The following is a 13,960-nucleotide window of genomic DNA, read 5'->3' as shown; positions in this document are numbered from 1 at the left end:
GTAGCCTTGAGATGAAGGGTTTTATCCCATCTGTGGCCACAATAAGCCTTCAATGTACATCCAGCATCTGACCATGACTCACCATCTAGACCTCCACTACCCTGGTCCAGGCCACGGTTATCTCATGCTTAGATTATTGCAAGAGCCCAAATGGTCTCCCTGTCCTCTAACACTCTGACTTCATTCACTCCCCCTCCTCCTCACAGACTCCACCCTGGCCACTGCCTTTGCTGATTCTCAGACACGCCAGGCATGCTCTGGCCTTGGGCCCTTTGCCCATGCTCTCTCTCCCCAGGTCATGGGCAATTCCAGGCTAGAGGTGTCTCGTTTGGCATCTCCCCACTGCTCAAGCACAGGCACCTGCACGTGGTTGGCACCAAGTAAATGCATGTTGAATATGTGAATGAATGAATGAATGAGTGTACAATGAGAATAAAAGTAAGTTTCTGGTTGTTTATAGTACAATTTGGGGAGGAAGACCATAAAATATGTTTCTAGGTCTAATACATCTATCTTTTTAAACCTGCTAAATTATCTTTCGGACTCTTATCTCTCAATTTGGGAAAATGGGAAGAATTCAAGACTTTCATGAAGATTTTAAAATGACAAAATAATCCCTTTTTGAGCTTTGCGTGGAGCATTATGTTCCTACCATCCCCTTTACTTATCATAGCCTGAGCGTCATACCTAGGAAGACATTCAGAGTTATTAGCCCACCAGATTCCCTTGGTACAACTAAATAACATGAATACCACATCTCATTTTGCTCCTCAGTGCTGGAGAACCTCAATTGTTCCCACTAGTATAACGGAGGACTAAGCTTTCCTTACCTAGGTTCACAGCCACTGACATGGGTGAATGGCCCTGGAAAACTAATAATTACTTGATAACTGTAATGAATTGCATTGCTTTCCTTCTGCTTAATTCTGAAAAGATGGAAATGAAAATACATCCTGCTTTATACTTTACGCTGTTAAATAATTGAACATTCTTTTATCCGATCATTGTAAATTGCTCCAAAGAAATGGAATTATAGATCCTTTAAGCAATAACTACTGATGAATCCTCTAATGGTGTGGGGCACCGTGCCAGGGGCTACAGAAAATCCCAACTCTCAGGGAGCTTCGGTATGGCAAGGGCAGGAGTAAACCGATGCATACCCAAACTACATGGCGAAATACAAAGTGCTGAGGGGGTTGGAAGAGGGAGAAATAGTTACACCTGTTGACTTTACAAGTGCCCATCTATCTGCCTTCCCTGCCTTTCCCCTTTCTTTCCCCTGACCTCTCTCCCTCCTCCCACAAACATTTGTACCTCTGATGTTTCAGGTACTGATTCCCATTCTGGGAGTGAGATAGTTCCTATAACACAGAGCTTGCCTTTAGTGAGGGAAGACAGAAAACAAGTATATCAACAAGAAAATATCACATAATGCTGGGTGCTGTGAAAATAAAATATGGTGATGTGATAATGACCAAGGGGTTACTTTGGTGTGGGTGACCCTGGAAGGCTTCAAGGAGGTAAGCCAGCTTTGTAGAGATCCAGCATACTGCATTTTCTGCCTTGGTAATAGTTGGGGCAAAGGCCAGAAAAGTAGCCAAAAGATAGCGAACGAGGGTAATTCCTAGCTGGGCCCCTCAGGACCCAGTGCCGTTACCAATAGGTGTCTGTTCTGATGGCTTGTTTTCATTGCCTTACTGGTACTTACATTCTGAGAAAAGAATTATAATTTCAAACATTAATTGAGCAGTTAGTATGTGCCAGGCACTATACCAAGCACTTTACCTTTACCAAGTCATTTTACCTTCCCAATGACCACATGAAATAGAGAAGGCTAAGAGTTTTTTTTTTTTTTTTTTTTTTTTTTTGAGACGGAGTCTCACTCTGTCGCCCGGGCTGGAGTGCAGTGGCGCAATCTCGGCTCACTACAAGCTCCGCCTCCCGGGTTCACGCCATTCTCCTGCCTCAGCCTCCCGAGTAGCTGGGACTACAGGCGCCTACCACCACGCCCGGCTAATTTTTTTTTTTTTTTTTTTTTTAGTAGAGACGGAGTTTCACCGTGTTAGCCAGGATGGTCTCGATCTCCTGACCTCGTGATCCACCCGCCTCAGCCTCCCAAAGTGCTGGGATTACAGGCAGTGAGCCACTGTGCCCTGCCGAGAGGGCTAAGAGTATTAGAGTTGAGAAGGCTAAGGTTCAGAGACGTTAATTAACTTGTCCAAAATCACACAGTTCTTTAGTAGCAGATCCAAGATCTAGTTCTCTGTCTCCACAGCCTTTGCTCTTCTAGCCTGAAAAGGGGCTTGGAAGTAAGAAAGCCCAAGCAGCATGCTGGGAAGAGGCTGGTTTGGGGTGTATAAGGGAGGGAGGTCCGGGGTGGGGAGAGCTGTATTGACTGACAGATTAAACAGATTGTGGGAACCAAACACCCAGAAGACTCCCTGTGAGATGGTGCCTAAAACATGTCACTGTTGATATTTTTAACAGCCCAGGTCATTCCTTTACTTTCAAATCTTCAAGAATTGGATTTATCAGCCAACAAAAAGATGGGCAGTTCTTCTGAAAACTTACTCAGCAGGCTCCGATTTTTACCAGCATTGAAGTCATTAGTTATCAACAACTGTGCTTTGGAGAGTGAGACTTTTACAGCTCTTGGTAAGAGATTTCCCAGATCCCTGCAGGAACCATGCAATAATGTGCGAGGGAGACTTCTTTTTCCCTGCATTTCATTCCAAGGCTCAGCCAGTTTGCGAAGTACTAATTTGTCTTCTTTTCAGGACATACGCCTTCTTAAAAGTGACGTTCTGAAAGTCCATAAAAATGATTCTAGTATGTGCAGGGTTTTTTGTTGTTGTTGTTTGTATTTTGAGACAGATTGTCACCCAGACTGGAGTGCAGTGGCGTGACCTTGGCTCACTGCAACCTCTGCTTCCCAGGTTTAAGTGATTCTCCTGCCTCCTGAGTAGCTGGGATCACAGGTGCACGTCATCACATCTGACTAATTTTTGTATTTTTAGTAGAGACAGGGTTTCACCATGTTGTCGAGCCTGGTCTCAAACTCCTGACTTCAAGTGATCCACCCTCCTGGGCCTCCCAAAGTGCTGGGGTTATAGGTGTGAGCCACCGTGCCTGGCCATGGTATGTGCAGATTTAACATTTAAAATTTAACGTGTGTATAACCAACCTGGGATGACCACATCCATGGTAACTTGTAATTTTGTGGAGGTGTCAATATGAGTTGGGATTGCTGTGGATCTGATGGGAAAGTGAGCCATTTACTAGAGTGTGAGCCTAGGTAACTGCCAAGCAATCACTCCCAACAGGATTTATGTGCTGTCTCAGGAATCTGGGTATGCCTTAAGGTCACAGATATACCCCAGCCTACATCAGGAACCTACTGAATCTGAAAGTTCTGCCCATTTGGTGACAAGTTTAGTGTCAGCAAGTAAAGGGAGGTGGTGTTGGGGACCCCAGCACTGTGTGCACAAACTACTGTTTCCCTGGGTGATCGATTTGGAAAAGTGCTACCAAGTCTCTTTGTTTCAAAATATCTCCTCTTACTTGCTGACACTGTACTTGTCACCAAGTGGGCAGAACTTAACAACTGACATTTATTGAGCATATCCTATGTGCCAGGCCCGTTTCCAAGAACTTTACATGCATTCACCAATTTAACTCTTATAACTGTATAAGGCATGTGCCATTGTTCCATTTTATATTTTGCAGACAAGGAAACTGAAGCACAGAGATGTTAAGTACATGAGGTAACCCAAGGTCATAAGAGCCAGAGGCAGGATTTGATTTCAGGAAGTCTAATTCCAGATGTTTTGGATACAGAAAATGTACCATACTCTTCCCCACAGAATAACTGTAATCAGTTTTAGGGAGCTCACAGGCACCCCTTCAAGCGTACCTAGACTTGTCTGGTGGGTCCATGGGCCCTAGAACAGCAGGGCTGAAGGCTACATATCCTGGGACTTTTCCCCATCCAGACATGTGGACAATGGGATGAATGATGCTGAGGGAGTGCTGGGAGCAGGACATGGTGAGGACCAAGTCTATGCGAGCTGAGCAAAATACTCGAGCTGAGCAAAATACTCAGGCTGAGCCAAATACTCAGGCCGAAAAGGAGGGCAAGAATGCCCTAAATATAGAGTTCTTCAAATTTGGGGGTAAATAATATGCATTTATTTTTATTAATGTATAATAATAATTACTCATTTTTATGAATTTAATGCATTTATTTCATTAATAATAGCCCTTGTCTGGTGGACAGTACAATTCATTTTTAAGGAAGTGCCAACTGATAAAAAACACTGGTGAGAGGGTTGGAGAGAAGGACTCTGTTTTTAGCATTATCCAGGAAGCACCCAAATCCAGCAACTCCAATCACATGTATGGGGGCAAAAAAGAGTTAACGTAGCAGGCCTGATGCTGCTATCCCTGTAAAGGCCTGCTATCAACCAGTAAGGCTGGCCCTTAGCTAATATCCCAGAACTTGGAATCTGGGGGTGTTCATACCATTTCCTAACTGAGAAGGGTGGTTTACTGTGCCTAACCTGTTTGCACAGACAACATGGTTTATGCTGAACATGAGCTTTTCTTTTGTGAGGATGGAATTTTGGTGTATGCTGAGCCGAGGGTAGCTAGATGACTAACCCCCAGTAGAGAACCGTGGACTTGGGTCAGGCACAGTGGCTCACACCTGTAATCCCAGTACTTTGGGAGGGTCTTGCTCTGCTGCCCGGGCTGGAGTGCAGTGGCACTATCATGGCTCACTGTAGCCTTGACCTCCTGGGATCAAGTGATCATGCCATCTCAGCCTCCTCAGTAGCTTCTGGGTCTATAGGAACATGCCACCACACCTGGCCAATTTTTGTATTTTTGGTAGAGATGGAGTTTTACCATGTTGCCCATTCTGGGAAAATATTTTTTTTTTAAAGGAATTGCAGCCATTAGAAGGCACAGCTGTTTCTAATTCTAGCTGCACAATCAATGAATCATGATCAACTAGGTATCACACTAAATTATATCATCTGACATAAATCTACCATTCAATTTGAATTAAGTAAATGAAGCAAATATATATTTCCCTACATCACTTTTAGAAGAAAAAGTTCCATTTCTCCTTAATGTAGATCTCTGTAAGGATTTTCTTACTAGATATTATAAAAGAATATATATTTTCCCCTTGAACACATTATTTTCTAGAAGGAAGGCAGAATAGATTAAAGTGCAATTAACTTGGGAATAAGATATTCTGGTTAATTTTAACATTGGGGGCAACTGAGAATTAAGCAGAAAATCTTTTACTTTTCTTTAAAAATCTTTCCAAAATACATTAGTTACTTTCCTTGCCTGCAGTAATTGCTTGAAGTAAATACAAATAAGTTTTGGTATTTCAGACTCTGAGGGAGGCTTGCCCCCATCTGAATCTCAGCAGTGACTGTGCAGTGAAATATGTACCAACCAGGACACATTCTGGAAATCTTGACTAGCTGTCCAAGCACTTTGCCTCTTTCTCCTTCCTACATGTGAAGTGAAGGAAAGAACCCCCAGTTGGACAGTGAATTCCAATTTATCAAGTTTTGCATTGCTAAAGTTTCCAATATTTCCCCAAATAAAAACAGACAACAGGCTGGGCGCGGTGGTTCACGCCTGTAATCCCAGTACTTCGGGAGGCCAAGGCTGGCGGATCCCGAGTCAGGAGATCGAGACCATCCTGGCCAACATGGTGAAACAGCGTCTCTACTAAAATACAAAAATAATTAGCTGGGTGTGGTGGCACGCACATGTAGCCCCAGCTGCTCGAGAGGCTGAGGCAGGGGAATCACTTGAACCCGGGAGGCGGAGGTTGCAGTGAGCCAAGATCGCGCCACTGCACTCCAGCCTGGTGACAGAGCAAGGCTCTGTCTCAAAACAAAAAACAAAAAACAGACAACATAAATTGAGGCCATAAATTTAAGGCAGAAGAAAATGGTCTCTACAACTTTCTCAACCCCAGTTATATTCATGTGTTGTCCTAGACCAGTTTCCTCAAATCCAAAGCCTATGATCTGTAAGAAATCCTAAATTACTGCTGTTCATATCGTTATCACTTTTAGCTGAAGCCTCTATTCACCTCTCTGCTCTGGAAGTATTCAACCTTTCTTGGAACAAGTGTGTTGGTGGCAACTTGAAGCTGCTTCTGGAAACACTAAAGCTTTCCATGTCTCTTCAAGTGCTGAGGCTGAGCAGCTGTTCCCTGGTGACAGAGGACGTGGCTCTCCTGGGTGTGTATCTACTTGTTCCCAAGCGGTCTTGGCAAACAGAGCAGTGGGTGCGGCCCCTGCAAAGCACCAGGTGGGGAGGTGGGGGAGGTACCAGACCTGGGGTGAAGCCCTCTGTGCAGATTCCCTTCTCCCCAACATCTGCCGAGAGGTCTAATTAAAATGAGGGAAGGCAATTCTAAAACCACATGACAGTGGAAGGCGTTTCCTAAAAGGATATGGATATAGATAGGTGGGGAGGTTCCTGAAAGGCAAACAGCTCTGTTCCACACCTCCGCGGTCCGTGAGTGTTCCCACTTCAGTCATCTACATCTCACCCATCCACATGGTTCCAGCACTATTGCTTAACTTTTCCTTTAAATTGCCTCTTTAATTTAAATGCTTTTATTTAAACAGGAAACTGATTATCACTGTAACTGAAATACAGGTGTCACTTCTCACAGATACTAGACTGCTGATGGCTTTGATTAGAGGCTCCTCTCTATTAGAAAAAGATGAGAGGGTTAAAGGCATACTGTAGTAACAATCTGACCCTTTTTCCATGTCAGTCTAGAAAGATGGAAAGATAATTGAATAAGGAATAACTTTTGCACTGTGGGATTGAGGCTACCCAAATATTCCCTAAAATCATTCTATGTGTCTGGGCACGGTGGCTCACGCCTGTAATCCCAACACTTTGGGAGGCCGAGGCTGGCGGATCACTTGAGGTCAGGAGTTCAAGACCAGCCTGACCAACATGGAGAAACCCCATCTCTACTAAAAATACAAAATTAGCAGGACATGGTGGCACATGCCTGTAATCCCAGCTACTCGGGAGGCTGAGGCAGGAGAATCGCTTGAACCTGGGCGGCCGAGGTTGCAGTGAGCTGAGATCCCGCCATTGCACTCCAGCCTGGGCAGCAGGAGCAAAACTCCTTCTCAAAAAACAAAACAAAACAAAATAAAAAACTCATTCTATGTTTCCACTTTCCCATTATAAAACAATGAATCAGAGAGTACTCTCTCTGGCTCCCATCTAGCCTTGTCCCCACACTCCAATCACTATTCAGCCGGAATTCCAAAGCAATGAGTGCGCCTCCCAATGAAGGGCCAGAACAGTCACTCCAGGTAGTTGTATCTGTGTTCTCAGTGTATATATTAGTCAGTTTTGCTATGACACGGCACCTGGGCCTAAAAATCATGTGTTATGCAAGAATTATTCAGTAATAACCACAGGACTTACGGTTGGAAGCACCGCACTCAAACACTTCATCAGTGGCATATTTTAAAAAACAGAAGCTATGAAAAATAGCAATACAGTTTTACATATTAAATAGTTAAGAAATGAGCAAATATTACATTTTCCCGAGAAAGACCTGAAGTTTGTAGAAGTGGCCTGTCCACACTTCCATTGGTGGAAAGAGGGTGTGTGGAGAGATGAGGGTTGTTGCCCTCATGAGGTGTGTGCATGTCTGCATTTTCTTTCTTTTTTTTTTTTAGACAGAGTTTCACTCTGTCACCCAGGCTGGAATGAAGTAGCATGATCTTGGCTCACTGCAACCTCTGCCTGCCATGTTCAACAGATTCTCCTGCCTCAGCCTCCTGAGTAGCTGGGATTAGAGGCATGCCACCACGCCTGGCTAATTTTTGTATTTTTGGTAGAGATGGGGTTTTGCCCTGTTGGCCAGGCTGGTCTCGAACACCTGACCTCAGGTGATCCACCCACCTAGGCTTCCCAAAGTGCTGGGATTACAGGCGTGAGCCACCGTGCCCAGGCTATTTATTTCTATATGCAGCTCAATTCAGCTGGGGACAGTTTTATATGTTCACCTGGTGTTTCCTGTGGACAAATTGTGTGCATAATGCAAACAAGAAATTTGCATTATGCTCAGATTGTTTCCTGACATTTCAATCTCACTGAAATAAACTTGTGTTTTCAAAACAAGTGTTATAGCAAAAATGATTGTAATTAGAAGATGGGGACAAAACATTGTGATTTTAATTCGCATTTCCCTAATGACCAATGATGTCAAACATCTTTTTATGTGTGTATTTTCATTTCTTAGCTCCTTTGGTGAAATGTCTGTTCTAAATCTTTTGCCTGATTTTAAAAATTGGATTGTTTGTTTTCTTATCGATGAGTTTGGAGAGTTTTTTAGATTTTTCTGAATACAAGTAAGTCCTTTGTCAGAAATATAATTTGCTATTATTTTCTCTGGGTCTGTCCCACTGGCTTTTTTGATAGTGTTTTTTTGCAGATCAAAGCTTTCAGTTTCGATAAAGATTTATCAATTTGTTAATTTGATGAATAGAGTTTTTTTGTATTGCATCTTAGAGCGTTTTGCAAATCTAAGTTCTCAAAGATTTTTTCCATATTTTTGTCTTAAAGCTTTGTATTTGCCTTTTATATTTTGACCTATTACCTATTTTGAGTTAATTTTTATACAAGGTATGAGGTATGGGTAGAGGTTAATGTTTTTGCATATTACTGTCCAATTATTTGAGTGCCATTAACTGAAAAGACTATCCATTCTCCATTGATTTGCCTTTATATTTTTGTGAAAAATCAATTGGCCATATTTGTGATGGCCTACTTCTGGTCTCTCAGTTCTGTTCTATTGATCTCTGTGTCTCTTATTTTACCTATATCACGCTGTCTTGATTGCTGAAACTTTATAGTAAGTCTTGAAATGAAGTAATATAAGTATTCTTTGTTCTTTTTCAAAATTGTTTTGGTTATTCTAGTTACTTAGCATTTCCATTTAAAGCTAGCATCAGATTGTCAATATCTATTTTAAAAATCCATCTGGAAATTTTATTGGGATTACATTGAATTTATAGATCAATTCAGGGAGAAATGACATCTTAACAATATTGAGTATTCCAATCCATGAACACAGTCTATCTCTATATTTAAGTACTCTTTGATTTCTTTCACTGGTGTTTTCTAGTTTTTATATTTTGTTAAATTTATATCTGAGTGTTTAATTTTTGTTCTCTTATAAAAGATACTGTTTAATTTTAGATTCCCAATGTTACGTGGATACATAATTGATTTTTGTATATTGACATTTTACTGCAAACTTGCTAAACTCATCTGTTAGCTGTAGGATTTTTTGGTAGATTCTGTAGGATTTTCTATATAGATAATCATATCATCTATGATTAGAGACAGGTTTTTTTTTTGTTTTTTTGTTTTTTTTTTTTTTGAGATGGAGTCTCGTTCTGTCACCAGGCTGGAGTGCAGTGGCATGATCTCGGCTCACCACAACTTCCGACTCCTGGGTTCAAGCGATTCTCCTGCCTCAGCCTGCTGAGTAGCCGGGACTACAGGCATGTGCCACCACTCCCAGCTAGTTTTTGTATTTTTAATACAGATGGGGTTTCACCATGTTGGTCAGGATAGTCTCGATCTCCTGACCTTGTGATCTGCCTGCCTCAGCCTCCCAAAGTGCTGAGATTACAGGCGTGAGCCACTGTGCCCAGCCTAGAGAGAGATTTATTTCTTTATCTCTGTGTATCTTTTCTTTCTTTTTCTTGGTTATTTAGCTGGCTAGATTTCCAATAGATGTTGAATGAGATGAGAGCATTCTTGCCTTGCTTCCAGTCTTAGTCCCCTAAGCTAAGGGGGAAAGCATTCCATTTTTCACCATTAAGTATGATGTTAGCTATAGGTTTTTTTGTAGCTACCCTTTATCAGGTTAAGGAATCCTAATTTGCTAAGAGTTCTTATAACGAATTTTGTCAAATTGTATTTTTCTGCATCTATTGAGATGAGCATTTAAAAAAACTTTATAGTTCATTAATATTCATAATAATAATGAATGATAATAATTAATAATATTAACTGATTTTTTAATGTTAAATCAGCCTGGTCATGGTCATTATGTATTATCTTGTTTATATACCGTTGGATGATATTTGCTAATATTCTGTTGAGGATATTTGTGCCTATGTTCACAAGGGGATAATAGTCTACTGGTTTTCTTATAATGTCTTTGTCTGGCTTTGTTATGAGGGTATAGGTAGCCTCATACAATGAGTTGGAAAGTGTTCCTTCCTCTTTTATTTTCCAGAAAGATTGTGTAAAATTGGTATTATTTGTTGCTCAACTGTTTCACAGAATTCACCACTGAAGCCATCTAAACTTGGAATTTTCTTTGTGGGATATTTTAACTTACGAATTCAATTTAAAAAATAGAGATAGAAAAAAAATAGAGCTAGGACTATTCCAGTTGTCTATTTCTTCTTAAGCAAGTTCTGATAGTGTCTTTTAAGAAATTGGCCCATTTCATCTAGGTTGTTGAATTTATGGAAATAAAGTTGTTTCCTTGTTATCCTTTTACTGCCCATAGTGATACCACCTGTCTCATTCCTGATATTGATAATTTGTGTTTCTATCTCTTTATTCTTGGCTAGTCTGACCAAAGGTATTAGTTTTCTGTTGCTGTGTAACATGTTAATTTGTGGATTAAAACAATATCCATGTATTTGTTCACAGTTCTTTTTAAAAGCTTATATAAATGTGAGGGGCACCAGTGCAGTTTTGTTCCATGGGTATATTGTAGTGGTGAAGTCTGGGGTGCTGATGTAACCATCACCCAAATGATTAATGCATCATTAAGTAATTTCTCATCCCTCACCCGGCTCACAGTTCTGTAGGTAAGAAGTCTGACACAGCTTGTGTCGGTTCTCTGTGTAGGGTATTACAACACTAAAATCAAGGTGTCAGCCTGGCTGAGTTCTCATCTGAAGGCTCTAGGAATAAATCCACTTTCAAGCTCATTCTTGTTGACAGAGTCGAGGACCTTGCAGCTTTAGGACTGAGGGTCCCGTTTTCTTGCTAGCTCTCAGCTGGGGGCTGCTGTCAGCTACTAGAGGCCAGCCACATTCCTTGATACATGGCCCCTCATTTTCAAGACAGGAGTGGATTGTCCGTGCCTCTCACACTTTAAATCTCTCTGACTTCTGTGACTTCCTTCCTCTTCTGCCAGCAGTAGGAGGAAATTCTCTCTGCTTTTAAAGGGCTCATGTGATTAGGTTGACTCCATACGGATAATCTCCCTTTCTTAAAGTCAGGTGTGCCATATAGCCTAAGCTAATTCTGGGGGCAAAATCTACCACATTCAGTCCTGGGGATACAATGGAAATCTTAAGGTGGCTATTTAGAATTCTGACTACTGCAAGGGGTTTATTGATGTTGTGAGTCTTCTAAAAAACAAGCTTTTGATTTTTATTTATTTATTTTTCTGAATTAGACACCATTAAATATATTTATTTAATGTTTATAATTAAAATTTGCTTCTTCAATTCGGTCTTTTTTATTTTTGTCTGCATCAAATTTTATTCACCATGTTTTCAGCCATTGTATATTTTTTCTTAATTTTTACTGACAGTTTTTTTCTCAGGTCAAATTTATACTTTTACATTTTATCAGGGTATATTTTCCTTCTTTGAATTCTTACTCAAAAACAAGTATTACAGGCCCTGGCCTGTGGTGGCTCATGCCTGTAATCCCAGCACTTTGAGAGGACAAGGCAGGTGGATCACCTGAGGTCAGGAGTTCGAGACCAGCCTGGCCAACATGGTGAAACCCTGTCTCTACTAAAAGTACAAAAATTAGCTGGGCATGGTGGCAGGTGCCTGTAATCCCAGCTACTCGAGAGGCTGAGGCAGGAGGATCACTTGAACCCGGGAGATGGAGGTTGCAGTGAGCTGAGATTGCACCATTGCACTCCAGCCTGGGCAAGAGAGCAGACTCCATCTCAAAAAAACAAAAACAACAACAGCAACAAAAAACAAGTATTACTATATGTGGTTTTAGCAATTGTCACTTTTATATTTTTTCTAATAGAAACATTAAAAATTTGTTAATCACTAGCTTATATACATTTTAAAAATAATTAATGGCATTTATTTTTTCATACAGTAAACTATAAAGAGTATACCCATGGCCTACATTTCCCCTACCTAGATTTTTAAAAATGTAATAAATCTAAAATAATAAAATATAATAAAATAGGGTGCTCACGTTATAAAATCCAAACAAAAAATAAATTTATTTATTTATGTATTTTATTTTATTTTTTTCTGAGAGGGAGTCTTGCTCTGTCACCCAGGCTAGAGTGCAGTGGCACGATCTTGGTTCACTGCAACCTCCACCTCCTGGGTTCAAGCGATTCTCCTACCTCAGCCTCCCGAGTAGCTGGGATTACAGGTGCCCGCCACCATGCCCAGCTCATTTTTGTATTTTTAGTAGAGACGGGGTTTCACTATCTTGGCCAGGCTGGTCTCGAACTCCTGACCTGGTGATCCACTCACCTCAGCCTCCCAAAGTGCTGGTATTACAGGTGTGAGCCACCACACCCAGCCTAAAATGTGTTTTTAAAAAACAAAAAAGTAGAAGAAAGGGGACTAGATGAGGCAAGATTGATGTAATGAAGATAATGTTGAAGTTGAATGATGGGTACATGGTGGTCCACTTTCTCCTATTCTCTCTACTTTTTGTGTTTGAAAATTTTCATAATACAACATTTTTTAAAAGAGAAAAAGCATGCACATTGTCTTTAACAGTTAGGTCTTGAGAATATTATGATTAATGTTGCGAGACAGGAAGGGAGACACACACTGACATGAACACCTAGAGACAGAGTGCAGCTGTTGTGTGCATGGGTGGCTGAGCTCTCAAATTCACTGTGGAATCAAACTGTTGGCAAGTGAAAGTGATGGAGTTGGAGCATCCTCCTTGATCTGAGAGCCATGCGTGTGAGGAAAGACTGAAAGACCAGGGCATGTTCAGTCCTAGAGGGATAAAGTTTAAGGGAGACCTGGCTGTTGTCCAACACTGCAGGGCTGCCAGGAGGAAGAAGGAGCTGAATGTTACAGCTGACTGATGGGGGCACTGGGTGAAAGACACCAGAAGATAGACTGGGGCCCTGTAGGAGGGCTTCTTCCCGCTAGGAGCTGCTCCATAATGCTGGGGCAAACTTGAAAGAACAGTTCAGCCAGAATTGTGGTGGTCATGAGTAGAGAGGCTGTGAAAAGGATTTCTCTCTGATTATTGATTAGGAGGTTGGATAAGGAGACTTCCAAGATCCCTTGCAACGCTGAGATTCTATACAACACACCTGATCTCTGCAATCCATTCCTGGGTTTGGTTGAAAAGGGAAGCATGTCCCATTTTCTGTGGTTATCTCTCCTGCCTCCTCTTACAGAAGTCTTTATTTCATCATTAACTTATTTATTTTCTGATCAAATAGCTCAGATTGTACATTAGTCATCATTTTTAAGTGCCATTGTAGGTAGTACTGATATGTTCTATTCAAAAGGAAAACTATCACGTGTATTGGGGTCTCTAAGGTGAATTGGAAATTATCCAGGTATGTTCTGCATATGGAAAGTGCTCATTTAAATAATTGCTGGATGAAGAAGTACTGAATGAATGAAAATGAACAATTAAAGCAGCAAGACGATTATTTACAAATGGTCCTTAGTTAAAGCCAATGAGCCATCACTCTTTACATTTAATTAAAGAAAATCTGTAGGAAGAGCTGGGACTTCAGTGGAACAGAGAGCAGGAACTTGACAAAAAAAATTATTTGGTTGGGATTTGGAAAAAGAAATTAAAAAAGCTGTAGATGGGATGTACAGAGAGGAAATCTGTTACTGATTTCAGATGTCCTGAATAAAGCTGCTAATAACAAATCATTACT

At 41.1% G+C, this 13,960-nt stretch overlaps 1 protein-coding gene across 3 annotated transcripts in view; it reads left to right on the top strand.

The window, feature by feature from the left end:
* Positions 1-13,960, top strand: part of LRRC31 (leucine rich repeat containing 31) — a 30,834-nt gene that overhangs the window by 15,620 nt on the left and 1,254 nt on the right. For all 3 annotated transcript variants that reach the window (XM_063704350.1, XM_004037988.3, XM_063704351.1), the window contains 2 exons: positions 2,488-2,655; positions 6,105-6,272. In XM_063704350.1, the coding sequence (XP_063560420.1) occupies positions 2,488-2,655; positions 6,105-6,272 (336 nt within the window). The remainder of the gene's footprint in view (positions 1-2,487; positions 2,656-6,104; positions 6,273-13,960) is intronic.

The sequence above is a fragment of the Gorilla gorilla genome, chromosome 2 (assembly GCF_029281585.2).
Source record: "Gorilla gorilla gorilla isolate KB3781 chromosome 2, NHGRI_mGorGor1-v2.1_pri, whole genome shotgun sequence".
Taxonomy (NCBI): domain Eukaryota; kingdom Metazoa; phylum Chordata; class Mammalia; order Primates; family Hominidae; genus Gorilla; species Gorilla gorilla.
The sequence above is the reverse complement of the archived record's forward strand: the minus strand, read 5'-3'. Positions and strand labels throughout refer to the sequence as shown.